Below are 27730 nucleotides of genomic sequence, written 5' to 3' on the forward strand. Positions count from 1 at the left end.
CCATCTCCCAGGGTGGATAAGGCTCTGGCACAGTCTTTCCCTGGAGAGCAGGCCTTTGAAATGGAGAATGCTGTGGATATGGTTCACAAGGGTAACTTGTCCTCTGGGGAGATTTCTGGAGGTCAGACCACGAATGTGTGGCCTCCTCCTTTGGACTGTGGCCCTCCCCCAGGAGCTTCTCAGCCTGGCCCTAGTCCACACTGGGCCCCCAGCAGTTCCCCAAAATGACCATTTAAGCCATCCTCGCAGTTTATGGCTTCAAGGACTTCCGCTCCAGGTGAGCAGATCGCCTCTGAGACTGCATTTGCTTGTCTCGCCAGGTCTGGGGAAGGCACTTGGCCCTGAGACCTCTGTTCTCTGATGGGTCTGAGAGAACATCGGTTTTCAGTTTGTTCAGCTTTTTTCTTATCGGCAGGACAGGGGCCACAACTTGCAGGCTCCTGGTGTGTCAGAGCAGACGCAGAGGGGCTTGGGTTCTCAGGCATGAGCTTGGTGTGTGAGGCTGGGTGGGCTCTCCCCTCTCTTGGGGACTGTGCTCCCTCATCTGCATAGTGGGACCCATAACCCAGGTGGGTGATATAGGGCAGAAGCAGGGCAGGGGCTGCAGGATGGAGGGCGGGCTGCCCACCCAGGAGGTGTACCGGGTGTCCCCGAAGGAGGTCCGCAGGCCCAGGCTGTAGGGGAATCTGCTGGCCCAGGACGAGGACGGGAGAAAGGGAAGAAGCCTGGGGTGGGGAGCTGCCCCATCCTCCCTCCCCAACCCAGGCCTAGGTTTCACTTCTCCTTATGAGTCCCAGGCAGCACCGCCTGCCCCTTACCCTGTCGCACCCCCATTATTAAGTGATTCCGTGAGAATTCCCGGCCACTGGCTCTCTCGTGTCTCTCTGGCCCCGTCGGAGGCGGGACTGGAACCCCCGAGTTCGCTAAATAGGGCCGGGGGAGGAAGCCGCGGCCCCAGCGGAACCGGGAAACCAGTCGGCACCTGGGGCCCCAGGAGGCCAGGCTACCGCTATTGTATTAAGACAGGCTCCCGGTGCAGGAGGGAGGGGCCGCTGGAACAGCGGGAACAGAGCTGGCGCCGAGTGCCGGGTTCCGCGCCGCGCCCCTCCTCCTTCAGCCCCGCCGGGGCGTCCCCCGACCAGGGGTGGCCTCCCCGCAGGGCAGATCCCCCACCTCGAGGCCCCTTCCCCGCCGCCGCCGGCGCCCCGGGAGGCTGCGGGGCGGCGCGGAGCGGGCGCTCCGGGCGCGGCCGGCGGCTTCCGGGGCGCGCGGGGCCGGGGTGCCCGCCCCCCGCCTCCTCCTCCACTGGCCGGGCCGGGCCGGGGCGGAGCGGGGCGGCGGCGGCGGCATGGCGGGCGGGCGGGCCCGGCCCGGGGCGCTGCTGGCCCTGCTGGCGCTGCGGGCGCTCGGGGCGGCGGCGCACCCGCAGTGCCTGGACTTCAGGCCGCCCTTCCGGCCGCCGCAGCCGCTGCGCTTCTGCGCGCAGTACTCGGCCTTCGGCTGCTGCACCCCCGAGCAGGACGCGGCGCTGGCCCGCCGCTTCGGAGCGCTGGCGGCGCGCGTGGACGCCGCCGAGTGGGCCGCGTGCGCCGGCTACGCGCTCGACCTGCTGTGCCAGGTGAGCGGGCGCGCGTTGGGGTCTCGGTGGCCCGGCGGGAGGGCGGCGGGGGCAGCCCCGCCGGGCGGCGAGCGAGGGCGGGCGGCGGGCTTTGGACCCCGAGGCCCCTGGAGGGGTCATCGGCGCGGGGCGGGGAGCCGGGCTTTGCCATTCATTAGTTTTGTGATTTGGGCCTTCTCTGGGCCTCAGTTTCCCCTTGGGAAGCAAGAGGGGCGGACACACCGATGTCATCACTCCCTTGGAGTTTGGGGCCCCCCTCTGTCCCGGGACCTCCTGGCGTCAGCCCCCCAGTGTCCCGGCTTCCAGGAGCCCCGCCCTATGGGGGTACCAGGATGGGAAGCCCTTGTCCCTCAGTGCTTCCCGCGCTGCCCCAGGGGAGGTGGGAGCAGCCTGGACCTACAGGGAGCCGGGAGCGTGGTTGATGCGCTGAACTTGGCTTTGCAGAGGGGTGTGCGGGACACTGCTCCCAATGAGGGCCCCTCCCCTGCCCTGAGGACACAGTCTCAGAGCCCCCGCCCCCTTCCTGGACCAGGTACAGGGTGCTCACACCCTGGGTGAGCCAGGCCTGCCATGCCCCTGGCCCTTCCCGCCCCTATTGAGGTTCCTGCTGTGCCCTCTCTAGGGGGCGCCCCCACGAGGCAGAGGGACTCTCATCCTTTCAGACCACCCCAGTGACATCCCTTCGGTGTGACCTCTCTATTCCATCTCCCCTGAGGGCAGAGCCCCTACTTCTGCCTGCACGGGATTGTGCCCTAGCTGTTCCTTTTGCTCCTGCATGGGTCTGATTCCCAAGTGACTGACCAGAATCCCTGGGGAAATGGATTCAAGGCCAGGAAGCCCTTAGGCTGGCCCTGGCCCACCAACCAGGCAGTGAAAAGCCTGGGTGGAAGGGTCCTGCAGGGCAGCCTAGCTGACGCCCTTCAGCCAGCCAGGGGAGGGACAGGAGGGCTGGCTTGGAGTCAAACTACTGGGTTGATCCTGGCCCTGCCACTTCCTGGCAATGTGACCCTGGGCAGGCCACCACTGCACATCATTGCGTCATCTTGAAAATGGGGGCACTCTTAGCCATCCGTCAGAGTTGCCACACAGACTCAAGGGCACGTACTCGGGACTCGATGGATGATTCTGGTCGGATTTCTCGAGGGCCTCCTTGGCCCCCACTGGCTTCCCAGCCCTAGGCAGGGACAGAGTGGGGCCCGGAGGCCGATTCAGGGAAAGCCCATAGAGGCAGAGACTGCTCGGTGGGCACAGAGCTCAGTTATGACCATGGTGGGCACTTGGACCACACTGGGTGCCGGTGTGAGTGGGCCATCTGGGTCAGAAAGAGGAGGGGCTGGGAGTGGGTGAGGAAGGGGGCTCAAGGAGCACCAGAATGCAAAGGTGTGTGTGTGTGGGGGTCTCTGCTCAGCCCCTGTGCTGTGCATCTCAGGGGAGCCAGAATGGTCTGGTCAAGCATCTGCCTCCCTCACTAGCCTGGGGACTCCTTGGAACCTGGCCCTTCCCATCCCTGGTTACATAGCTGGGTTCATGTATCCATTCCACATTTGTTAATTGAGCACCTACTATGTGCCAGGCTCAGCAGGGCAGATCAGATGGGCAGGTCCCAGGAGGAGGAAGGGAAGGGTCAGTCCCGCTACCCCTCCCTGGCAGGAGTCTCCCCTCTTTCCTTGGGAATCTTCCCAGTGTGGCTTGGCTTGGAGCAACCAGTGGTGGAATGGCCGCGAGCACTTTACCCCAGGCGTCTCTGAGAGTGACCTCATGTCTGGAGTGAACTGGGAGAGGCAGTGGAGGTTGGATCACAGTTTCTCTGGCAGGGCCTCAAGGAAGGGCAGGAGAGTGCTGGAGGGAGGACCATGCTGTCTGTGAGCCAAGGCCGTGTCTGGGGTCAGCACCTCCTGATTTCCACCCCAGGAGGTGGCCACGGTGCCTTATTTACAAGTTTCAGTCAATGACAGCATTCAAGCATTCGCATCTGCCGTAGGGAGATGGGCTCCAGACAGGAGAGAGACCATGAAAACATGCTCACTCCCACAGTCCCCTCCAGAACCTTCCCGCATCTGGCACCCGCAACTCCTCCAGATGCCCAGGATGGCAGCTTAGCCGGAGGGTGACTGTCCCTCCTGGCCCCTTCGGACTCTTTCCGAGGGCTTCACCCTCATCCAGCTAATGCCTGTGTCATCAATAGAAGAAAAGGCACCTTGTGACACACGGCCCCCAGGTTCCTAGTGCCCACACCACGAACTGCCTGAATAACTGAGCTTGCCTCTCTGCGTAACCTGAAGGCATCAAAGTCTGGTTTCTGATGGAAATCTACATGGACCATGCTCTCCAGGCGCGTGTACTGGACAGATGTTTCCCCAGAGCCTGTTAGGAGCTGACCCTGCGCTCCGTCCTGGGCCCAGAGGCAGTTGGCAAGTCACAACCCCAGCCTCAAAAGTCCCTTTGTTCAAGTCAGGACACAGACACACCCTTCTTACCAGAATGCACAAAACGCTTCATAAGGGTGACTGAATACCATGGGGCATGGGGACACAGGCTGCACTTTCCCTGGAAAAGTCAGGGAAGGCTTCCTGGAAGAGGAAACGTTGAGTTACAGCTCGATAGTTCATACTGTTTGAACGTTTACTGAACAACACATGCATCATCTCATTTATTCCTCCCAACAGCTATGGGGTTGGAATTCCTTTCCCCTTTTACAGATGAAGACACAGGCACAGAGAGGTTAAGGAACTTGCCCAAGAGCACACAGGGAGTGGTAAACTCAGTCTCCAGTGCCCTCTAACTCCAAAGCCGTTCCCTTAATGACTTTGTCATATTGCCTGTTTTCTTGAACCCCACTGAGTGCTGGGACCCCTGCCCTGGAGGGTTCTGTGGTCTGTGGGACAGACAGACAGGCAAAGAGATCATTGAGTCCTGGCCAGGCAGACGAGCTGAGCCATCTCTGGCAGTGGGGAGATGACAGCACAAGTGGAGAGCTCACCCCACAAGCTGCAGTTACATTTTGATGATGTGATGTCTGGGATATGGACGGAGGGCTGTGGAGCGTCCGCAAGGGCCGGGGGTGGGGGGAGTCGGAGAAGACTCAGTTAGGCCTGGAGTCATAATAGGAGTTGGCCAGATGCCGAAGTGGGAGAGGAGGAAATACCCTCCCAAGAGAACTCTGTGTACAAAGACTCGGCCGTCCTAAGGAACAGGTGGTGGACATTAGAAACCTTGGGGGCTCAGGGCCGTGGGTCATGGGTGCCCCCAGCTCCACAGTAGCCACTTCGGGGGCAGCAGGCTGTTTGCTCCTGGGCTCAATGGCCCAGGCGGCTGAGCAGTGAGATGCTAGCTTGGTTTTTCTGTGATTTTCTCCGGCCTCCTCCACCGACCACTGTGAGGAGAGTTGCCGATTATCCCTGCCGGCCGCCATCACTACACTCCCCTGTCCTGTGCTGCTTTGGGGTTACTCAGGTCTAATCAGGTTGGCACTGCATGTAAGTAAGAGCACATAGGCCATGAATAAGGGCTTTCCAGGCCCCACGCTGGATGCATGGATGCTAAAATTCCAGCCTGGCCCCCTGGCAGCCCTCGGTGCTCCCTCTCTAGCTCCGGGCTGGGATTTGGTGAGTGGAGGGCACTCAGACGGACTTCCAGAAGTCTCTTCTGCTCCCCGTTGTGTCTCTGGAGCCGAGGACCATGGCTGGCACACAGTCGATGCCCGGTAAACACTTGCTGAATGAAACACTGCTGACTAATCTGGAAAGAACACCAGTCTGGGCGTCATGAGGGCTGGGTCTGAGCCCTGGTGTGACCACTTCTGGGCACGTGGCCTTCCTAGAGCCTCAGTTCCTCATCCATATAATGAGAGTCACAGTGACCCTACCTTGCAAAAATTAAGTGAGGCGTGTGTGCACACAGACCCTTCCTGGGTCACCCACCCTGCTGGCCGGGCACGTAGAAGGTTCCAGGGGAACCGTAGGAGAGATGGTACTGCGCAGAGACCTCCTCGGCGAAGGGGGACATGTGAAATGTGGTCTCTTTGGGCGCAGGACGGTGACTGACCAGAGACCAAGCACGGATTGCCAAGTGGCCCTCAGCCTCCCAGTAGCACTAAGGTACCAGGAGGACAAGGCCGCGGTGCGACCACAGTCGTTTAAAGGGAGGGAGTCGCCCGTGGCCCAGAGCCTGAACATGCAGGCAGGAGGGCAGTCTGCCACCTGCTGCCCCTCGAGGCCTCCTGCTGGAACCCATTCTGGCCCTGCCAGTGAGGAGGGGAGTATGCGGCTGTGAGTGCCTCCCCTTCTGTGGGACGAGCGTCCCCAAGGCCTCTTGGGGCCAGAGCTGAGTCAGTCCGGACGTTGGCCTGCTGAGCGCATGGTGGGGCAGGGGGTAGAGGGTGCCAGGCACAGACATGAACAATGACCTCTGCTCAGGTCAGGGGCTCTAACCGCGGGAGGTTCTCACAGAGCCTGCAGAGCAGAGGCCTCTGCTCTGGGTGGGGGTGGGGCACACTTAAGCACACTTAAGGGTGATAGTAGGAGCCAGCCAGAAGACCGGGGAAATGCCCGGGCTCCTCCCTTTCTCCCACGCTCCAACCCCGCTAGGTCCAGTCTGGCCTGTGACTTTGGTTAGGGGCTTCCTTCTCAGCGTCTTCTCCCCGGTGTGCATGATGGGAATAAGAATATACCTCTGGGCGGCAATCTGTTGCCTTGGGGGGGAATGTGGACTCACTGGAGGACCCAGCCAGGGCCCGGCCCACGCTCTGCCCAAGTGCCCAGAGCTGTTATTATTGCTGGTACTATTTCTCCAACACCGTGGTTATTATTCAAGAATAGACAGAACACTGTGTTCGAGGGAAGGGCATGCCTGCCAGGGGTACAGTGTGTGCTGAGGCTCGGAGGTGAAACTGGCCGGGAGGGTCAGGAAAGAGAAGGTGGGCAGGAGGCAGGAGCGGATGGTACAGCTGTGGGCAAAGCCGGACAGCGGGGGCTGGTCCTGTGCTGGCTCTCAGACTGGAGGGGAGTGACATGGGAGTCCTCTCGGTTCTCGGGGGGTGGGTGCAGGAGGCTGGAAGCTGGGAGAGTTCTGATCAGGTTCGTTACCTGGACCTGAGTTCCCAGAAAGCAGAACCTGGGGCCAAGCTCGTGGGTTATTTCCTTCTTGGGGTGACAGGACCCAGCAGCACGAGTGATGGGGCCGCAGGGAGCAGAGCCAAGGATGCGGCTTTGGGCTGGCTGCTCTCAGCATGACCGATGCTTGAACTGGTGGGAGCAGGGTTCCGAGAAGCCATCCCAACTGCGAGTCAGGAGGACTGTCTGCTGGGCTGGGAGGAGGGCAGAACACTTCATCCATCAGCTCCCTCCTCCCAGGGCTCAAAGTTTCGCCCCGGGAGGCATGAACTGCTCCGCATTCCAGATCGTGCCCATGTGGGTACTGAGTGGGGTCCCCAGTGTCTCATCAGTGGGGGAGCCCTCGGCAGGAGGCCAGGGAGGCCGAGGACGGCAGCTCCATCAGTCCCAGAGCAGAGGACAGCCCAGGACCCTGCCTGAGGTGCCTGAGCAGTGGAGGAAGAGAGGTCCGGGGCCAGGGGAACGTGTGGGCATGTGTGTTATCGGCTTGCCCGTGTACACGTGCCAGCCTCCACAGTGCTGGGAAAAGCGAAATCGACGCCAGACCAAACACCGACCCCTCCATGCTGACCAATGGCACTGAATGCCATTGGGGGGGGGTTCTGTGCCTCGGTCTCCCCATCTGTAACACTCTCCCCTTCGTGGGCCCTTGTGAAGATCGAGTAATGGAGGTAGGGGCACCATTCACCGTTAAGGGCAGGGTGGGTCAGTTAGTTTCCAGCCAAATAAAGCAAAGGAGTAAGTCATGCAGATAAAGGGCAGAGGCATCATATATAAAACCGCTCAGACCCTTTCTGGCACACAGTAGGTGCTCAAGGGCAGCTGCAGCCGCTAGTAGTAGTAGTAGTAATAGTTGTGGTTATTGGTGCTAATAGAAGCATTAAGGCAAGAGGAAGAAGGTGTGGAGATAGGAGGCTGAGGGTTGCTGCCAGCGATGAGACTTCCCGTGTTGCTGGACAGATGGCATTGTCCCCATTTTACAGACCAGCAGCCTGAGGCTCTAGGAGGTGGGTACCCGGCCAGCAGTCACACAGCTGGTACGCACCTGCCCACAGCGTCCCCAGGCCGGCCCTGTCTCTGCAGGAATGCTCACCGTACGCGGCCCACCTCTACGACGCCGAGGACCCGTCCACGCCCTTGCGAACTGTGCCCGGGCTCTGCGAGGACTACTGTCTGGACATGTGGCAGACGTGTCGGGGCCTGTTCCGCCACCTGTCGCCCGACCGAGAGCTCTGGGCCCTGGAGGGCAACCGGGCCAAGTTCTGCCACTACCTGTCGCTGGACGACACGGACTACTGCTTCCCCCGCCTGCTGGTCAACGAGAACCTCAACTCCAATCTGGGCCGCGTGGTGGCCGACGCCAAGGGCTGCCTGCAGCTGTGCCTGGAGGAGGTGGCCAACGGGCTGCGCAACCCCGTGGCCATGGTGCACGCCCGGGACGGCACCCACCGCTTCTTCGTGGCCGAGCAGGTGGGGCTGGTGTGGGCCTACCTGCCTGACCGCTCGCGGCTGGAGAAGCCCTTCCTGAACGTCAGCCGGGCCGTGCTCACCTCGCCCTGGGAGGGCGACGAGCGGGGCTTCCTGGGCATAGCCTTCCACCCCAGCTTCCGGCACAACGGCAAGCTCTACGTCTACTACTCGGTGGGGTTCGGCTTCGACGAGTGGATCCGCATCAGCGAGTTCCGGGTCTCCGAGGACGACATGAACACCGTGGACCACAGCTCTGAGAGGTGGTTTCCCTGGTGGTGGAGGGGCCCTGGCCGGGTGGGATTAGGCTGGCGGGCGCTAGGAGGCACCGGTGGGACCAGACCAATCTATGGGGTGATCCTCGATCACGCCCAGTGGGGGTGTTGAGCCCCGTGTTCTGGGCTCAGGGGAAGAACAGTTGCAAAACAGCATCCCAGGATCATGTCCAGACTCCTGGATCAGCCACTGTTGGCGGCTCATTTCACTCCATTCTCCTAACGCCCAATGAGGGAAGCAGTATACTCCCCATTTCTCAGGTGAGGAAGTGGAGGCTTGGAGAGGTAAAGTGACCTGCCAAGCCACACAGCTGGGAAGCGTCAGAGCTGCTATCTGGGTGTGTCTGTCTCCGGAGCCCCACCTTCCACTTCTCGTCCCCTAGACCCTCTGCCCTTCCCTGCCCCCCAGCAGGTTTATCCACTCCTCTTCACAGAAGCCCGCTCTCTGTGTATTATCTGTGCCCCCCACTGTTTTCAAAACCGCGTTGATCTAGCCTGGCACGAAGGGCATATGCGTCAGTCTGGGTCCCACAGAGAAATAAACTCCGTACCAGGTAGTTCAACAGGCAGGATTGGACTCTGGGAATTAGCTACTCAGGCATTAGAAACGAAAGAGCAACATGGGGAGGAAGTAAGGTAACCCTGAATTTCCCAACAGGAGGAAGCTGCCTCCACCTCTCGGGCTGGAGGGACAAGGTGAGAAGGTGGGGTGCTGGTGCCCCATAGCTGGGGCCACTCAGTGGCAGCTGGAACCACAGTGGGCCTGGGCGGGGGAGCTGGGGCCAGGGAGGAGGTGCAGCTATGGCCAAGACATTGACTGAGCAGAGAGAGAGAGAGAGATGGGGAGAAATACCCTGGCTTCTCCCTTCTTCCCACCCTCCAGTCTCCAGCCAGTGCCTTCCATTGGCTGACCCTAGCTGGAGGCCAGCCAGCAAAGAAGTATGGGAAATGTAGTTTGCAGGATCTGAGTCTCTGAAGTACAGAGCAGGTAGGGGCCGAACCAGGACTGATCCGAGGCAAACAGGTAAATCGGGCATTTAATAAAACTGTAAAATCTTGATGTTGAAAGTATAAAAAGGAGAAGGAATCAAATAGGCTGGCTAACGTGAGGGCTAATATAAGTCTTGTCATTCAGTATCAGTTTTGACTGTGAGCATCCTGGCAGCCAGAGCAAAAGGAGAAAACATAATTCTCTTTATCTGACATGAGGCCGTACAACCTGTTCTCCAAGAGATGCCAAGTTTATCACACGGCTCGCAAAGAGGAGAGGCAAAGGGACAGAATGGACATGCTTCACTGGTGGCTTTTAAAAAGTGATTCCTGATAGAAACTGAAGGTGGGACCAGAGTATACAGAGCAGCATATTTCAGAGTGAATGGTTGGTGAAGGTCCTCTGTCAAGTACAAGCCTCGAACTTGACTCACACAGGGGGAGACGTAGGGGCTTGCGGGGAATGGGGCAGGACGGAATGGTCATCCTTGCCTGAGTCAGCTGTCAGTCCCTGTTGCCAGGGCTGGAATCCCCATGGCAGGTGGACGCCTCACGGTCTGAACTGCCCTCTCCAAGGAGGACTTGGAGTTTGGAGCTCTGTTTCACCCCCCAAGTCATGTGTAGTTTCCTCAGTGGAAAGCCTTCCAGTCTCGGTTCTGGAGCCCTAAAGTCCTGGTTTCAAGTTTCTTGACCTTTCTGTGCCTTGGTTTTTCTTATCTTTATTAATAAGGGATTATTAGCAAGTCAGTGACCAATCCTGGAAAACCTAAGCAAACAGGGAGTTGGCCTCAAAGGTATTGGGAGGATCTGGAGGAGGAAAAGGGGAAGGTCAAAGTTACCTGAAGATTAGTAATTGCAAGAAGCCAGGGAAACAAAAGGGAAAAGGTCTTTGCGCTGCTAAGTTTGCTCCCCCGGTACCAAGATGTCTGGGTGGAACCCAAGAGTCCACCTTCGAGACCCACTGTTCCCATTCCTGCAGCGACCACGTCCAGAGACAGCGCCAGAAGCCAGCGAAGCATGGCTTCTCCCTTCCTCCGGCCCTTCCACTCTACACTGGCAAACCCTAACCAGAAGCCAGCTGGCCGGCCACGTAGCGAAGGCCACGGCAGTAAAGGAGGTGGCTGAGGGATTGAGTGTGTAGCTGAGCTCAACCCACACCATGCAGCCCACCTCCTCAGAAATTACAGTACACAGCAAGTGCCGGGGCCGCGTAGAAAGTGCTCAGCTTAAGTGGTTGGTATTCGGGTAGCTACGATGATAAAGAAACCAGTTGTGCCAGTGACTGGGTCAACAGTTTCGCATGATCGTAACTGGGGAGCTTGCGATGGGGAGCAGTAGGAAGACCTGAGTTCTAGTCTCTGAGTCTGCTACCTATGGGCTCTGTGACCTTGGGCAAGTTGCTTAACCTCTCTGAGCCTCCGGTGCCTCATTAGCACAATGGAGTGAACTATCCCTGCCCAGCCTACTAGATCCTTATAAAAATCACCTGCTAGAAAATATAGGAAAAGTCTTTTCAACTGTGAAATGCCATTCAAGAGAGGGGAGGCTTTATTGCTGTGATTTTGTTTTGTGTTTTTGGCTGAGGTTGATGTTTTTTGGTGTGTGTTGGTTGGTTGGTCGGTTTGACGGGGGTGGCTTATCTTCTTTTAGGATAATCCTGGAGATCGAAGAACCAGCCTCGAACCACAACGGGGGCCAGCTGCTGTTCGGGGACGATGGGTTCCTCTACATCTTTACTGGTGACGGCGGGATGGCCGGAGACCCCTTTGGAAAGTTTGGAAATGCCCAAAACAAGTATGCTCTGCTCTCGGCTGGCCGGTGGGCTGGTTTACGTGCTCCTCTGGAGGGGGGTTCTTTCCTCAGCCACTCAGTACAGGGCAGGAGAAAGGGCTTCGGGGTCCAGCTCAGTCTGCAGCTAGTCAGCTGGGGAACCCCGTCAAGTCACTTCCACTCACCAGTTAGAAGAATAATATCTGCAGGGGGAGGCTTGTCGTGAGGAGTAAGGTGATCGCGTTTGTGGAAGGGCTGGCACAGAACCCGCTTGTCACAGGTGCCTGGTAAGGGCTATCAGAGAGCCTCTGGGAAGTCAGCCCAGCCCTGCTTGAACCAGAGGAAGGAAAGGGAGACTCCCAGACCAGACGGGGAGCGTGAGCTGGTCCGAGCAGGGCTATATGAGCCTGAGGGTCTTCTGCCTCAAGGGTCACCCGCAGTGGCCCAGAAACTGAGCCATAGTCTTGCTGTCGTTATTTACTTCTTGGCTTGGGCCGATGGCGTGCCGATAGTTACTACACACACACACACACACACACACACACACACAGTGTCGATGAGGATCTCTAGGGCCCCCTCCTCCATTCTCTTAGCTAAAATGACAAAACCTTCCTTAGCCCAGAAAGCAGAAATAGCGAGGATGATGCTGATTACAGTAATTGAAGTGTTCCCGGTCTGTGACGTGCGCTTTCGTACGTGACAGCCTAAGAATCAGCGCAGCCTTCCCGTGTTTGGGATGTGTTTAGCGATGTAGTTGGGAAAATAGAAATTAAGGATTTGTGGATAATTGGACAGAACTTAAAACATTATTTTGCTGCTATGAGTTTTGCCCACTTCCATGGTGAGGCCGGCTGCTCAGCGTGTGGGCTCAGGGGTGTCATCTGCGGCTTGGTGCCGAGCAGGCTGGAGTGTGTTGGGGGGACTCCTTGGGGAAGACCTGAAAGACCACAGTGGGGGTTAACCGTGGGGCATCTTACACGGTTAGAGAAGACACTGGTGGATGTCTGATGGTGGGCTGGAGGCTTGGGTGCCGACGCTCGGCCGGGAAGAGGGTACCCAGCTGCAGCAAATGTGCACCCCGCTCGGTCCTGCCTGGAAAAGCAGCCGGGGCAGGAAGGGGGGTGCACCAGAGTTCTCACAGCCAGGAGAAGAACCAGCTGGTAAGGAGGTGCTCTGGAGCACAAGGCCTGAGGTCTCCTCGCTCTGGGGCCCCAGAAGGCGATGCTGCCTGGAGCCATGGAAGTGGCCTAGGTTCCAGCCCAGCGCTGCCTGGGGGAGCAGGCAAATTGTCCCCCTCTGCAACCTGGGTGGCCTCATCTTTGAGGTAGGGGTGGTGGTATGGAGTGTGCGGTGAAGGGCCGCTGAGGCCTGTCTGGCTCTCTGACATGGGGTGGTTCTGCCCCTGATGCCCTGGATGGTGAGAGAGAAAGCAAGAACCTCAGCTTCCCACTTCCTGCTGAGAGCTGCAGTGTTTTCTCTCCCCATCCCCCAGCCCTGCCCTGTACTCTGTGTGGTGCCCTTGACTTTGATCACAGCCATTCACTCACCAAACCCTGAATGAGCACCTCTTACATGCCAGGCACCGTCCTGGGTGTTGAAGAAAACTACATCCGAGTCATTTTTAGGAGTGTGTTCACTCCCTGGGACAACCCTGTAAGGAGGCAGGAGGGAGAGGGAGCACCCTGACATGACAGCGAGGGGATAGGCGTGGGGAAGTTGGAAAGAGTGTCATGGCCAAGAGCTTGAGTTTCTGTGGTCCCGCTGTCCGAGCCGGAGCCCAGCCCCCCCTCTACTAGCAGTGTGACATCAGGGCACATTAGGGGACTCTTCTGAGCTCAGCGGCCCCATCGCTAAGAGGGCATCACAGTAGTACTCACCGACCTAAAAGGTTGGTGGTGAGGAGGAGATGGGGCAACAGAGGGTATATATGTCCAACGCTTCCCTTCCCGCAGCCTGGCACATAAGGTGCCCAGTGAATGCTGAATGAATGAATTAAATGTGGGTACCCAGCTGGTAAGCAGCTAGGGAAGACTTGAACCAGGGTCTCTGGCCCCATAGCCCAGGCTGCCCTTGACCTGGCCCAGCGCCTGCGGGGGCTGCCCCGGTACCCTGGGGTGAACCCTGGCGCTGGGGAACCTGAGCCGCGCGCCTTCTTCCCCTCCGCCCCGCAGGTCGGCGCTGCTGGGCAAGGTGCTGCGCATCGACGTGGACCGCAACGAGCGCGGCCCGCTCTACCGCATCCCGCGCGACAACCCCTTCGTGGACGACCCCGCCGCGCGGCCGGAGGTCTACGCCCTGGGGGTGCGCAACATGTGGCGCTGCTCCTTCGACCGCGGCGACCCGGCGACCGGCGCGGGCCGCGGGCGCCTCTTCTGCGGAGACGTGGGCCAGAACAAGTTCGAGGAGGTGGACCTGGTCGAGCGCGGCCGCAACTACGGCTGGCGCGCCCGCGAAGGCTACGAGTGCTATGACCGCAAGCTGTGCGCCAACGCCTCCCTCGGTGACCGCCAGCCCAGACCCTCTCCGCGCGCCCTGGGCCCACCTCCCCGGATCTGCACCCCCCCCCCAAGCCATGGTGGTGCCTAGCGCCTTCCTCGTGCCTCCCATGCCTACGTGTCGCATCGAGACCTCCCCAGCCCCTGGAGACACTGATCCTGGATCCTTCCCCGACCTCGTGGGGTGTGCGCCAGCGCCTGTCTCGAGACAGCTGCGCCCCCAGACAGCTGGATCTCCCCTCGCCCCTCCCCCAACTCCCCAAAGCTTTGGGGCTGCTCCTGACTCTCCCCACCCACCCCCCTGCCCACAACCCATGCTCTCTCTCTTCGCTTTACCCAAGTACCCAAGCCATAAGCACGTTCCTCCCTCGGTGACTCTCTGGGGCCCCCAACTGGGGCCCTCCTGGTGACCTCACCTCGCCTTGCCCCTCCAGGCTCGACCACCTACCAAGCTCATTGTGGGGGAGGGGCTGACCCGCAAGCTCATCCCAGCTTCTCCCCCCTCTGCAGATGACGTGCTGCCGATTTTCGCCTACCCACACAAACTGGGCAAGTCGGTCACGGGAGGCTATGTGTACCGGGGCTGTGAGTACCCCAACCTGAACGGCCTCTACATTTTCGGCGATTTTATGAGTGGGTAAGTGGCCCACGGGCTCCTGTGCCAAAGCAGCTGCTGCCACTGGCTTCGTGTAAAGAGCAAGAGTACAGGTGTGCGGTATGTGTGAGCGTACCCAGGTGCACACTCACCGTGGTTGCCCTCTGACCACGGCCTCCAAGCGGGAGCCATCAGGTCTCTTCCTCTGGGAGGAAGTCTGGAGTCACACCTAACGCGCCCCGTTTTCTCCTGATACCCTTCCCAAGCCTTGCTGGCTTCCTCAAGCACCGCCAAGAAGGCACAGCTCACGACTACGGACGGGACGCCTGTTTGAGGGCACCCGTTGGTCTTTCCTTCCACCCGAGATTCATGGGCTCCCCGCCTGACAGCAGTTCTGCGGGGCAGGGAGGGCAGGGGTGGGGGAGACATGAGCAACTTCCTTGACAGACTCTGGGCCACCTAGCTACTGGGGAAACTAGGGCCTGTCTGTCCCTGCACTGACTGATGGGGGCTCCAGGGAGCATTCGTCTGGAAGAGGCTGGAGAGGTCATTCTGCTGGGGCGGGGGTGTGGCGGGAGCTGGGGCTCCAGCCAGGTCTGACCATGGGGGCCCCCAGAACTTTGCTGCCCAGTCCCCACACTCTATGGCAGTGCCGCCCCACCCACTGAGACCCTAAAGGGTGTGTGTGTGTGTGTTTGCCTGAGGTGGGGGTTGGGAAGTGTCACACCCCAACAGGTTTTGGAGGGAGAAAAAAAAACTATCTCCTAAGCCTGTGGGTCAGACTCTTTCCCAGAGAGAGCTGTGGGGCCTCATGACCACCTCATTCTCCCATTGTACAGAGGAGAAAACTGAGGACCGTAGAGGCCCTCGGAAATACCTACACTTGGCACAAGGCTTAAAAGTGCTGCTGAGGGGTGCCTGGCTGGCTCAGTTGGTAGAGCGTGCCGCTCTTGACCTTGTGGTCCTGAGTTTGAGCCCCACGTGGGGTGGAGAAATTGCTTACAAAAAAATAAGTCAAGAATTTTAAAAATAATTTCTTTTTTCTCTTTTTATTTATTCATTTCTTATCTTATTTTTAAGTAATCTCTACCCCCAACATGGGGTTTGAACTTATGACCCTGAGATCAAGAGTCACATACTCTACCAACTAAGCCAGCCAGGTGCCCCAAGTAAAGATTTTTTTTTTTTTTTTTTTTTTTAAGTACAGGGAGTGCCTGGCTCTTTATCTCAGGGTTGTGAGTTCAAACCCTACATTGGGCGTGGAGCCTACTTAAAGAAAAAACAAAACAAAACAAAAAGTTATTCCCACCCTAGCCTCTCCACATGAGGACAGCTGAACAGGATTCCCCAGGAGTGAAAACAAGGAGAGAGCGAAGCCCAAGGCTGGCCAGAGAACTCCCATCTCTTGCAGGCTGTGGGCGCGAGGTTGGTTTGTGGCCAGCACACACGCTGCTGGAGCTGAGGGGCCTGGGCCTCTGGATGCAGGGCCTCTCCGAGCGCCACCCCTCCCCTACGGTCTGCCTCGGGTGAAGCCTCTGCTCCTTTTTCCTTTCTTTTTTTTTTTAAGATTTATTTATTTGTTTATTTGACAGAGAGAGAGCACAAGCAGGGGAGCGGCAGGCAGAGGGAGAGGGAGAAGCAGACTCCCTCCTGAGCAGGGAGCCTGATGTGGGGCTCGATCCAAGGACCACTGGGATCACGACCTGAGCCGAAGGCAGATGCTTAACCGACTGAGCCACCCAGGCACCCTCTTTTTTTTTTTAGATTTTATTTTTTTAAAGTAATTTCCATACCCAACGTGAGGCTTAAACTCACAACCCCAAGATCAAGAGTCCCATGCTCCCCCCACTGAGCCTGCCAGGCGCCCCGAAGCCTCTGTCTCTCTGTCTGATTCTCCTTTCCCCCTTCTGCTGTCCCCCAGGAGTGCTGAAGTCAGCTGACCACAGAGATTCAACTAATTTTACTAGCTTTTCCCAAGCGCTTCTGCGGGGCCAGGCTTTGTGCTAGGCTTAGGGCAAGAGAGCTGAAAGCACCTCGCACCTGAGTCAGGGAGACAGCCCCACACGTGGTCCACTCCAGTCCGGCCTCGGAGAGCCTGTGCGCAGTGCTGGGGGCGCCCAGGGCAGGGGCGGTCAGGAGGGCTTCCTAGAGGAGGGTATGTCCCAGCAGAGCCTGGTGATTGACTGGAGGAGAAGGGAGTAAGGGCAAGATCAGTAGATTCTGAAGATGCCCAAGCCCCACCTCATGCTCTGGAGTGGAGACAGCTCCAGCGTCGTCTGCACACACCAGCCTTGGAGGACTTTGAAGCTCCTGACTGCCTCCTGGGGGTCAGTGGGGGGAGCTGAGCTGACAAGCTGGTCTCCTTCCCCTGCCCTTTTCGGGTGCGTAGGAGGTACCGAGGGAGGACTGCACACTCAGCCAGCTTCATGAGAGCCCCGGGTCCTGCCGACTAGGCTACCAGGGAGCGTCGAACAGACCCCATGCTCAGAAGGGCCCACGCTTGGTTTAATGTTCTACTATCACTGTCTTGAAATCCTTCGTACTTTTTGAACAAGGGGCCCTGCATGCTTATTTTACCCTGGATCTTGCAAATGATGTATGGTCCTGCTTGCATGAATAATGTATGAGTGGATGGATGGATGGACGGACGGATTGTGGGTGGGGTTCCCCTGGGCACCCTGCCAGGCATGACCCCACAGCTCATGCTTCTTTGCAGGCGTCTGATGTCCCTCCGAGAGAACCTAGAGACAGGCCAGTGGCGGTACAGCGAGATCTGCATGGGTCGAGGCCAGACCTGTGAGTTCCCGGGCCTCATTAACAACTACTACCCTCACATCATCTCCTTTGCTGAGGATGAAGCCGGTGAGCACTCCCCAGGCCCCGAGGCCTCTCCGTCCGAGCCACACGCCTGACACCGATGCCCCTATCCCGCGGGTCCTCGAGCCTCGATAGGGTTCCAGGGAAGGAATCCCAGGCCTGAAATCCCCTTCAAGCTGGGGAGCAAGCGTGCAGTGGCCTGAGACCTCACTTGGGCATCAGTCCTCACCAGCCTGGGCTTCTGTCAACTCATCTGGAAGATGGGAACAGTGTTCCTGCCCCCCCACTCCCTACAGGGCTGCTTCTAGGCTGTGGAGTGGTGGAGTGAGCGGACCAGGAAGGAGTTTGTAATGGTGGAAATGCAGGTGGGTGGGGGAAGGGTGTGTCCCAGACCTCTACTATCCTGGGTTCCTGATGGCCAAGAAATAGGGCCTATAAAATTAAGCCACATTATCTTCAGAAAGTGGGTAGACACCGCCTTTTAACACTCTTTGTTGACCCACTTGTTAGCGGGTAGTGGGTTCCCATTCAGGATCTTGTATTTTCAATGCAAGGAACTGGGAGGGAGGGGAGAGGATGAGGGGCCATGGAGGCTGGATCCTGCTCCAGCCTCCTGCCTTTGTCCTTGGCCCCAATTGTCCCCGGACAAAAGCCCAGGGGCCCCCAGTGGGGCCTGGGGGATGCTTGGCAGGGTTGCTAGGCAACGCCCACCCAGGGGCCTTTGGAGGGGTATCCCCTGCAGGGCCCAGTGCCCAGAGCCCCCAGGCCTAAGTCTGGGAAACCTTTGTTGGATGACACCAGTCACAATCTAAATTTTCTAAAGGGCAGCCCCAGCCCCCACCACCCTCCCAAGCCCACTGGGCCTTCAAAGCCCTTTCTTTTGGTCAGTAGGGGGTTAATGTGTTTTGGAAGGAGGTACGCCTCCCACCCCCCACTCCCCACCCCAGGGGCAGGGCCTGGAAGGTGCAGTTTCCAAGGGACGCTTGTTCAGCCGTCTGAATGACATCAAGTAACTGGTAGCCAGGAGGAGCCTGCTGAAATCTCACGGCCCAGGGACAGCGTGCCAGTGCGCTTGCGCAGGCTGCCCCCGGGAGGCGCAGGGCTCCGGGGTCCAACACAAACAACCCCCCCCCCACTTCAGCTCTCTAGTTGTTCTTCTGACACTTGCAAATTGCAACACAAGGACCTCTGCTGGCCTGCTGGCCTCCAGGGACAGTTCACACCACAGAGAAGAGGGCAGCGTGGCCCTGGGCAGGGCTGGGCTGGGCAGTGCTGGTGGGGTCTCCCCGCCTGTGCGTAGGGTTGGGGACTGTGGCTCCCAGCAGACGAGGAGGCTGATGGGCCAAGGAGTGTGCCTGGTGCAAGCCTGTCACTTTACAGAGGTGGGAGTGGGGGGTCCTGCACCTGACCTGGCACCTGGAGGCCTCCCAGAGCAGAGCCCTAAGCTCGAGCTTGGTCAGCCAAAGGAAGGACACAGAGAAGGGCATTCCAGGCCTAGGGAGCAGCACATGTGGGGAGACTTGGGTCACTCCAGGGGGTTGGAGAGTAGGTGTGAGGGCTGCATGGCCAGGGAGGGGACAGTGGCTCCCAGAGGCCTCTCTCCAGAAAGAGGCCCAGAGAGGGAAGGGACAGCCCAAGACTAAAAGCAAATCCATGGCTATGCCTTGGGTTCTCCAACAGGGGCTATCTTGTGAGGGTATGGTTGCATCACCTTGGGGACCTCTTAACAACCCCCAGCCCTCCACCAAAGAAGGGCTGGTCCTCCTGGAGGGGAGTCAGAGGTCATTGAGCACTCAGCACCCTGCCCTCCCAGCCCCAGCTCCCCACCACAGCTGGGTCTACCCCAGTTATACAAGCTGGCCCGGTGAATGTCCTCGCCTTTGTGGAGATCCCTGGGTTTCCTGAGCCTTGGTTCTCAGACCCCCCCCCCCATGCAGCCCTCCTTGATTGTATCCATGCCCACAGAGATGCCTTCCTCAGAGTTCTCACCTCTCTGTCTGTCTTAGTCTCTCCTTGGGGACCGCCCCTATCTTTTGGAGAACTCTTCACCGTCCTCTTACAAAGACAGAAGTATTAGCATGGCTGAATCACACGTGGGCTGTGTCTGGGCCCCCAGCCACCACGTGTCCTACATGTGAGGGCTTGGGGGCAACAGACATTCCTGAGTTCCAGGCCTGGCTCAACCCCTCACCAGCTGTGTGACTTTGGACAAGTCGCTTAGCCTCTCTGAGCCTCTATAAGATAAGAATAAAGAAGCCTATTTCCTGGGCCTGGATGCCTCCGGCAGCAAGAGCCAGGGGGTGGGATGAGGGTGAGGAGGGCGAGAACTCACATTCACTGAGGACATCCATGGTGTCAGGAACTCATAACTCTCAGGCGCTCTGAGATCGAGGAGACTTGATTGAGGCTCTAAGTGGAGCTGTCCCAGATGCCGGCGCTCACACAGGGCTATGCGCAGGGACTGGGATTCACCCCAGGGATTCCCAAGCATGTAGTCTTCTGCCCCTGCCACCTGCCCGGAAGATGCCTGCGGGTCAGTGGAGAGACCCTGGCCTCGAGGACTTGGCGGGACCCAGATCCTGGAGGATGACAGTCATAGACAGCAGCAGCCATAGCTGATGTTGACTGAGCATTTGCTCTGTGGTCTTGTAATCCTTATTCTGTGAGGCCTCCCACGTTAGGGGTAAGGAAGCGGAGGCTCAAGGAGCCACATGTGCCTGGAGCCACGCAGTAGCAGTTGGCTGGGGAGCTGGGCTGTGGACCCTCACTCGTGTGCCCGGAGGTGTGTGGTGCTGGGCGTGACGCCAGGCAGGGACCAGGGCGGGGCTGGGTCCCCAGAGGAGGCAAGAACATGGTTAGGTCCGGGCAGAGCGGCTGGCAGCTGGGGACACTGCTGCCTTTCTCGGCCTCCGGTTCCAGCTCTGGACTGGACCTCTCTGAGGTTGGGGTCCCTCTCAGAGCCTGAGGGGGGGGGGGCGGGGGGCACGGAGCATGGGGCTGGCCGGGACCATATTCCAGGCAGTGTTCTCACTCCCTGCCTGGTTTCTCGCCCAAGGGGAGCTGTACTTCATGTCGACAGGCGTTCCGAGCGCCGCAGCGGCCCGTGGGGTCGTCTACAAGGTGATCGACCCCTCCAGGTGAGCCCCGCCCACCGCGCTGCCTGGGCTCCTGCTGTCTGCCAGGACCCCTCGCCTTCATTGCCTTGTTTTCGTCTCCACCACCCCTTACGGGAGGGTATGACTCATAGCCCCATTTCTTAGAAGGGAAAACTGAGACCCAGAGAATGGAAGTGACCAGCCAGGTCCATAGTGCTGGTGAGGGGCAGACCTGGGACTCAAAACTGGATCTCAGATCCAGCTCTACTCACAGTAGAAGGGGGCCAAGGATGCCGCCTGGGCCAGATAAGCATGGGCTTGACCTGGCTTTCTTGTCTGCTCCCTACCCGACCCCATCCTTTTTCCTCTCTGACTTGCCCCTCGCTCCTCATTTCCTGGGCCACCCCACCCCCTGCACCACCTCCCCCAGCCCCGGATTGGCCTCTGAGACCCCTGATCTCTGCCTGTCCCCACCACAAGGCTGCCCTTCCCCCTGCAGTCCCACCTTCCCCTGGGGAAACCAACCCACAGGCTCCTGTCTGGAATGTGCTGGGGCTTTCAGAACACCTCGCTGGCCCTCCCCATGCCCATCTCCATCTGCTTGGCTTCTATGTAGAGCCACAGATTCCATGCCAGGCGGTGTTCTGACTCCTTCCATGTAAAACTCCTTGACTTCTCAGCCGCTTAGTTTACAGAGGTGGAAATCCTGTACCGGCAGCGCCCCGTCCAGCCAGAGCCGGAGCTGGGCTTGGGACAGCCAGCTGGCTCCAGAGCCCTGCTCTGACCCCATGACTGCACATCGCCACCCCTTGAACCTTAGGCCTCACTGTCTCCAAGGGGCCTTTCCCTCCAGGCCTTGCCCAGAGCTCCCCACCGCTCTCACCATTCAGACCTGTAATCTGTAATCTCCCCCTGGCTCGGGAGTCTCCAAGGGCTAAAACTGCCCCCTCCACCCCTTCAAAGTCAGTGCTGGCCCCGGGCCTGGCCCAGAGCACAGAGCAGAGACTCAGGTGTGTTTGACCAATGAGTGGATGATTGGGTTTCTCAAGCTCCTTCTCGGCCCTTAGGGTTTTGCTTCTCAGCTGGTCTCCCACTGCTCTGTGCCTCCATTCAGCACCTGGGCAAGCTGCCTCACATGTACACAGCTTGCACCCACCCCCAGCACAATGCCCCCCCCCCCCCCGTGCCTTCAAAGAATCCGCCCCCATCCAGCAGCCCCTGATGTGGACAGCTACCCTAACCTTTGACACATCCTGGGTGTGGAAAAATCCTGAAACCCCACCATCACGCTTCTAAAAAATCATTTTAAGAAATTAGAAGAGTTTTAGGTTTACAGACAATTTGCAAAGATAGTTCAGAATTTCCCATATATCCCTTGCCCACATCCTCTATCATTAGCATCTTGTGACGTCCTGGTACGCTAGTCCCAGTGAATGGACCGATGTTGGCACATTCCTATTAATTAAAGGAGTTCTCTAGTTTTCCCCTTCTGTCCTTTTTCTGCTCTAGGATCCTATCCAGAAGCCCACATTCCATTCAGTCATCGTGTTTCCTTAGCTTCTTCTGGTCTGTGACAGCTTCTCAGACGTTCCTTGTTGACCACACTTTAAAAAAAAAAAAAACAACACACAAATCTATTCATTATTGACATTGTTTATCAAGAAACACATAAGGATTTCCTCCTTTCATCCCTTCCTCCCCTTTCCCCCCGAGGTCCTCTCTGGCTTTATCTGCTAGCGCCAGGATTTACAGCAATATGGACGAGCACATGCAAACTTTGCGTTTTTCTTTGTTCCTTTTCCCTATTTTGTATAAACATTTCCACATTGCAACATCACTCTCGAAAGCATCGTTTTGAATGGCTGTGTAATTGGCTGTTGAGTCACCGGGCCACAATTATCTTACCCATTCCTTGGACATGAAGCTTCTTTCCCTTTTTTTTTCATAGAGTGCTTCTCTAAGGAAATATCACATATATGGAGCATGTAATTCATGCCAGGCTGCCTTAGACCCACCCTCTCCTTTTGCCACGAGGCACCTTTCTTTCGCTGTGGGCTCATTCTCCCCAGGCAACTGAGGGGACCCGAGGCTTAGAGAGTTCTCCTGCTCAAGGTCCCCTGGAGGGAGGAGCCAGAACCAGGCTAGACTCCTTCCCTTCCCGCCCTCCGCCCTCCCTCATCTCTTTTGTGTTTCTCTTTTGGAATGCACGTCTTTCTTTGCACCGCAACATCCTGCGTAGAGGCTGCTTGGAATGAAGAAGTCGGGAGTGGACGAGTGGGGTGGGGCACCCATCACTGCCCAGACAAAACCACTGGGGCGTTTACGGGTGCATTTCCTACCTTTTGCCTAACAGAGAGTTTTTTTGTTTTTTTGTTTTTTGTTTTTTACATCATTTCTTTAAGGAACAAAACCGTGCTGGGTCTGTCTGAAGCATGTGGATATAATCTGGGGTTCAGAGCACAACCCACTCTTTCTGCAGCTTTGGGAAGCGTGGGTGCCTGGCTGTGTTTCTTCAGCCTCTGGGGGAAAGACCCATACCCCTCCTCAGTTTCCCTCTTTGGCCAGGCCTGTCTGGAAGCCACCTCCTGTCACATGGCCACTTCACCCTTCAGGCTTTTCCCTTGTGCTGCTGGAAACTATTGAAGTCTGGACCCACGTGGGCCAGTCCCAGAATAGGGTCGGTCCCATTCAAAGACTCACAGATCAACAGCCAAAAGCTAATTAAAATGGAATTCCATGCCTTACTTGTGCCCCTTGGAGATGTCAAAGGAGACCCAATTCAGAGCCCTGGTAACCCTTCTCAGAAGCGTCTCTCCCCCAGCTCTCTGAAGCCCCGCCCCCCACACCCTGGATCGCTCAGCTGCCAGCCCCGCAGCTCTCTCCCACCCTTTATCTTTAGATCCGCCTTACCTTTCCCTCTGATGTGGCATCACCAAAATCCAGGGCCAGAGGGGCAGAGAGAGAGAGACTCTCCTCACAGGCCGAGGGGCGCCGGCGGGGGGGTGTCAGGGTGGGGTGGGGGAATCAGACTGCAGTCACAGTTACAGCGGTGGGGCTGCTGGTGGAAGGAAAGGGGCTGTGACATTTGATCTCGTTCCGAAGACAGTTCATGCTCTGAATCAGAAGCCGCTCAGGAGAGGCTGAGCCACTGGCCCTTGGGCTCTTGAAAAGCAGACGCTGAGGGGACACTCGGCAGATTGTCCTACAGGATTTCTGTCCTGGGGTTGGGCTCCCGGAGCCCTGGGGGCCACACGGCAGGGGCGCCACCAGTGGTCACCATAGTTGTTCCCGTCCCCCTCTGTCCAGGCCTGAATGCACAGCGGTCTGGCTGCAGGGGCAGGGAGGGTGTCAGAGGGACAACTCAGGGCGGGCTCCCGGGGTGGCACTCACCACCTCCTTGTGTCGGCAGGCGGGCGCCACCCGGCAAGTGTCGGACCCAGCCGGCCCAGGTGAAGGCGAGGAGCCGCCTCATCCGGTTCGTGCCCAAAGAAAGTAAGTGCCTGTCAGCAAGGAGGCATCGGGGGAGGGAAGCTCCCCCACCCGGGGCCCAGCTGCTCCTCCACCAGATATGGGTCCTTCCAGCTGGCCCTGGATGCCCTTCCTGGGCCCCGACGCCTAGCACTGGGAATGGCACCCAGGAGATGCCCAGTTATAATGGGTGGAGCCCCTTGAACCCAGGCCACGGGTGAGTGGCCCCAAGGGGCTGCGGGCCTCACAGGGGCAAGGGAAGGGGAGGGATAGCTGGCGCTAGGCCAGGTGCACTCAGAGCCCTCGGGACAGAGACAGCGGGTGTACCTGTGTGGGAGCAAGACTGGAACGAGTCATTCTAGATGCACGAGCCGCAGGGGAGGGGACACCTGCCTGGCGCTGCCATAAGATGGTTTCGTTTTGACAAATTTGGTGGGGAGGGAGGTAGACGCAAACCCTCATGACCTGAGGGCCAAGCAAGGCCACACATGATGACCCCTGGTATCTGGGGCCAACTGAAGGGGCAGGCCTGACGAGGGGTCTGTTCCCCTGGGCCCAGGCTAGGTGGGAGCATAGAGCCAGTGCTGGCAGACCATCCAGTTCTTAAGAGAAGTGGGAAATGGATCCATCCATCCGTCCGTCCGTCCATCTGTCCATTCACTTACCACACACACGTGCTTCGAGCTGGCGATGTACTACTGAGCAAGACAGACATGGTCCCCGCCTCCTCGGGTTGTTACGTGCAATCTCTCCATCTGCAAATTTAGGCAGCTTTGGCTCAAAATCTTGAAAATCACCCTGCGGGCCAAAGGAAATACTTTAGGGGGCCCAGTGTGTCCAACAGATTGAGGACCTGTTGGTGGACTGAGGGGCAGGGGAACGGGAAGAGGGGAAGGCTGAGCACCTGGCAGCTGGGGGTGGGCAGCCCTGAGGAAGGGGTGCCCCCAGCAGAGGACAGTTGGGGGAAGGAATGAGCTCAGTGTTTGGGGAAGTTAATTCTGGCTGCACTTGATTTTGGGCCTGGGCCAGTTTTCCATTCATTCAGCAGTTTCTGGCCGTTTCAATAGTTACCCCTTCCGTGCTGGATGCTGGGACCACAGGAGAAGTCAGACCAGGCCCTGTCCTGGCTGGGACAGACAGAGAAGTCACTTACTGTCCCAGGGCTGTTACAGAAGTGTGTGCCAGCTGCCATGGGGACCCAGAGCAGTGCAGGACTGGGGTGGGGGCCTGGGGGTTCCTGGGGGCTGAGGGTTGAGGCTGGAACATAGAGGAAGGGTGCACTGGGGGTGGGGGGGCAGTCTGGGCAGCAGGGCCCACAAGAGCCAAAGCAGAAGGCTCCCCGGCAGCCTGGGGAGCTGAACGTCCTTCCCTGTAGGTGGAGTGGGGGCCAGGCTGCAGGGAGGGGGGTGTCTGGCCCATGTCCCCGTGCTCCTGGCCCTGACCTACTCCTGGCCTTGAATCAAGACCCTTTCTTAGCCTTCATCTCAGCTGAGGTGGGGGGTTAGAGGGCTTCGGACTGGTGACCCTGGGGTCCCTCCCCATAGTCAGGGAGTAGTCTGGGAGTTCGCCTCTCCTGGCAGTGTCTCATGCAGAATTAAGTTTATCTCTGTGGCTGGTCAGGGCCGAGCGTGAGTGTTGGGGTGCTGCAGGGACAAAGGGAGTCGCCCCCCTCAGCTCCCCATGCCGACTCTATCCAGGCCTGTGGCAGGGTAGATGGTTGGGGTACTCTGTCCCCTACGCCGGTTCTGGTCAGTGTGGACCCCAGCCCCAGGCCAGCAGCCTTGGGAGAGTGGAGGGGAGAGCTTCGCCCCGCCCTGGCAGGCCCTGGGCGGTCCAGTTCCCATCCTGCCCGTCTGCCTTAGATCCTCAGCAGTTTTTCCCCATCAATGGGCCTCAGCGTCCTCGCCCCTAAACCAAAGACTGGAACCAGGAAGTGTCACTTGCTCTGAGGAGTCCTCCCAGACACTTCTTCTCTTCCACTGGGCTCATGAGTTAACAGTGTGAGGGGCTGTTCCCCCATCCCTGCTCCCAGACTTGGGACTCCCAGGAGGGCAAGACTAGAGGTGTGGGGAGACCCCAAAAGCGGACTGGTGCAAAGCAGCTGCCAGTGAGTGTTTGCAGAACGAAGAAGCACCTCGCACCCAGCTCCAGGCTGGTAACCCCAAGAGGTACCCCATCCTCAGGGGTTGGAGTGGAGGGCAGAATGAGAACATCTTTCCTTGGTGGAGCGCTGGGGTGGGCTGGGCGGCTGGGGTCCTTCTGACCGCAGGCTCTTCCTCTGCGCAGAGTTCATCCGGAGGGCGGAGAGCACCCCACGGCCCACAGCGCGAGCACCCACCCAGGCGCCCCGCCGCACCCGCCTCACGGCTGCTCCTCCGCCTGCGCCCACCCCGAGGCCCGCACGGCCCACTCGGCGGCCCGGAGGCCGGAGGGGTGGCGGGCGGCGGCGGGGTCGACCCGGCACGGCGGACCCTGCGCCCTCAAACGGCGCCGTGCGCCTGGTGCGGCCCGCGGGCCTGAGTCCGGGCCGCGGGCGTGTGGAGGTGTTCGCGGGTGGACGCTGGGGCACCGTGTGTGACGACGCCTGGGACATCAAGGCTGCCGCCGTTGTGTGCCGCCAGCTGGGCTTTGCGCACGCCGTGCGGGCCACCAAGCGCGCGGAGTTTGGCGAGGGCCGCTCGCTGCCCATCCTGCTGGATGACGTGCGCTGCGCGGGGAGCGAGCGCAACCTGCTGGAGTGCACGCACGCCGGCGTGGGCACGCACAACTGCGGGCACCAGGAGGACGCGGGCGTCGTGTGCAGCCACGAGGACCCTCACCTGTAGGCGAGCACCATCCGACGGGCCAGGACACCTCGGTCCGGCCGCAGCCTGGCAGGGCCCCTCCGCCCTGAGCGCCCCCGGTGCGTGCATGAGTCTGAGGGCAGAGGGGGCCCATCCGTAAGGCTGTCCTGTGGAGGTGTGTGAGGTGTGTGCAGTGCTCGCGTGCTCTGTGTCCCTGCCAGTGTGTCTTCCGCAGACCAGAAGCCACAGCATGTTGGGGTCTGTGTGGTCATGGCCCCGGGTGTTCTTTTCTTACCTCCAAACATCTTGGGCATGCACGGGAACACAGTCTGGCCATAGTCCCTGAGCACTGAGGGCTAGCACCCTTCAAGGGCAGACATTGCTCTTGGCCGCATTAACAGAGGCGTAGCTGGCAGATTGAGGGAGGGGATCAGGCCTGTTTTGCCCAGGGCCAGAGTGGAAGGCCCCGGACTATCTGGAGTGTGGCTTAAGGAAGGTGACTCAGAGAGCATGGGCAGGTGGCCCAGCAGGTAGAGGTGCTGAAGAGAACAGGAAGGCATCCAGTGGGGCAAAGGGAAGCTGTTAGACTGATGGGTCCAGGGTGAACTGTGAGCCATGGCCATCTGAGTGAGGATCAGGCTGCCCGGGGGAGGCGAGCATTTGGGGAGGGCTGGCTGGGGGAGGGGGTTTCTGGATGACCTCTGGAAAAGCCTCTTGGTCATCTTGGACTTCATCATCATGCTGGGTCCATGTGGGTGCTCTGGGGACAGTGCTGGGGCCCCGGGCCCTGAGACCTGACTCTCCAGTGCTCACTGGAACGGAAGCCACCCACCTGGCCACTCTGAGCACCGTGGCCCTCAGTGAGTGAGTGGGGCACCAGGTTTCTCTACTTTAAAGACTGTGCTGGGGCCACTGAAGCCACCCCGGTCATCTCTATCCCCACGGTGCTCAGTGAAATGCCAGAGGACCCTCTTATTCTCCATCATCCGCCCGCCCCCAGAGGTCCAGAAAGACTACTGACGCTCTATCACCCAAAGCTGTGCCAACAACGTGACTGTTTACAATCCCCTTCCCGCCTCTTCTCTCCAACCTGTACTGCCTGGGGGCTGGAGATGGGGGGGGGCGTCTCGGCCTGGAGCCTCCCTTCTGCTCACAAGTGGAAGTTCCTTTGCCCACTAAGGGCCTCCACCCTGGCCCCGTGTGTCAAGTACAGATGGGCATAGCTTCTGATAGGGGAGCAGAGAGG

At 58.9% G+C, this 27730-nt stretch overlaps 1 protein-coding gene across 2 annotated transcripts; it reads left to right on the plus strand.

Annotated features, from left to right (window-relative positions):
• Positions 1–1325: 1325 nt before the first annotated feature.
• On the plus strand, positions 1326–27552 carry HHIPL1 (HHIP like 1). 2 transcript variants are annotated; one of them, XM_087856215.1, is made up of 9 exons: positions 1326–1618; positions 7813–8459; positions 11112–11255; positions 13403–13731; positions 14237–14363; positions 17038–17183; positions 20194–20275; positions 23643–23725; positions 25988–27552. In XM_087856215.1, exons 1-9 carry the CDS (start codon positions 1349–1351, stop codon positions 26524–26526), a joined length of 2367 nt encoding a protein of 788 aa, XP_087712341.1. In that variant the 5' UTR covers positions 1326–1348; the 3' UTR covers positions 26527–27552. The 2 variants fall into 2 exon arrangements, with proteins under 2 accessions (XP_087712341.1, XP_087712342.1); XM_087856216.1 differs by having other exon boundaries at positions 1482–1618; positions 7713–8459.
• The last annotated feature ends 178 nt before the right edge of the window (positions 27553–27730 follow it).

The sequence above is a fragment of the Ursus americanus genome, chromosome 26 (genome assembly GCF_024610735.1).
Source record: "Ursus americanus isolate L20-20 chromosome 26, mUrsAme1.1.p, whole genome shotgun sequence".
Taxonomy (NCBI): Eukaryota; Metazoa; Chordata; class Mammalia; order Carnivora; family Ursidae; genus Ursus; species Ursus americanus.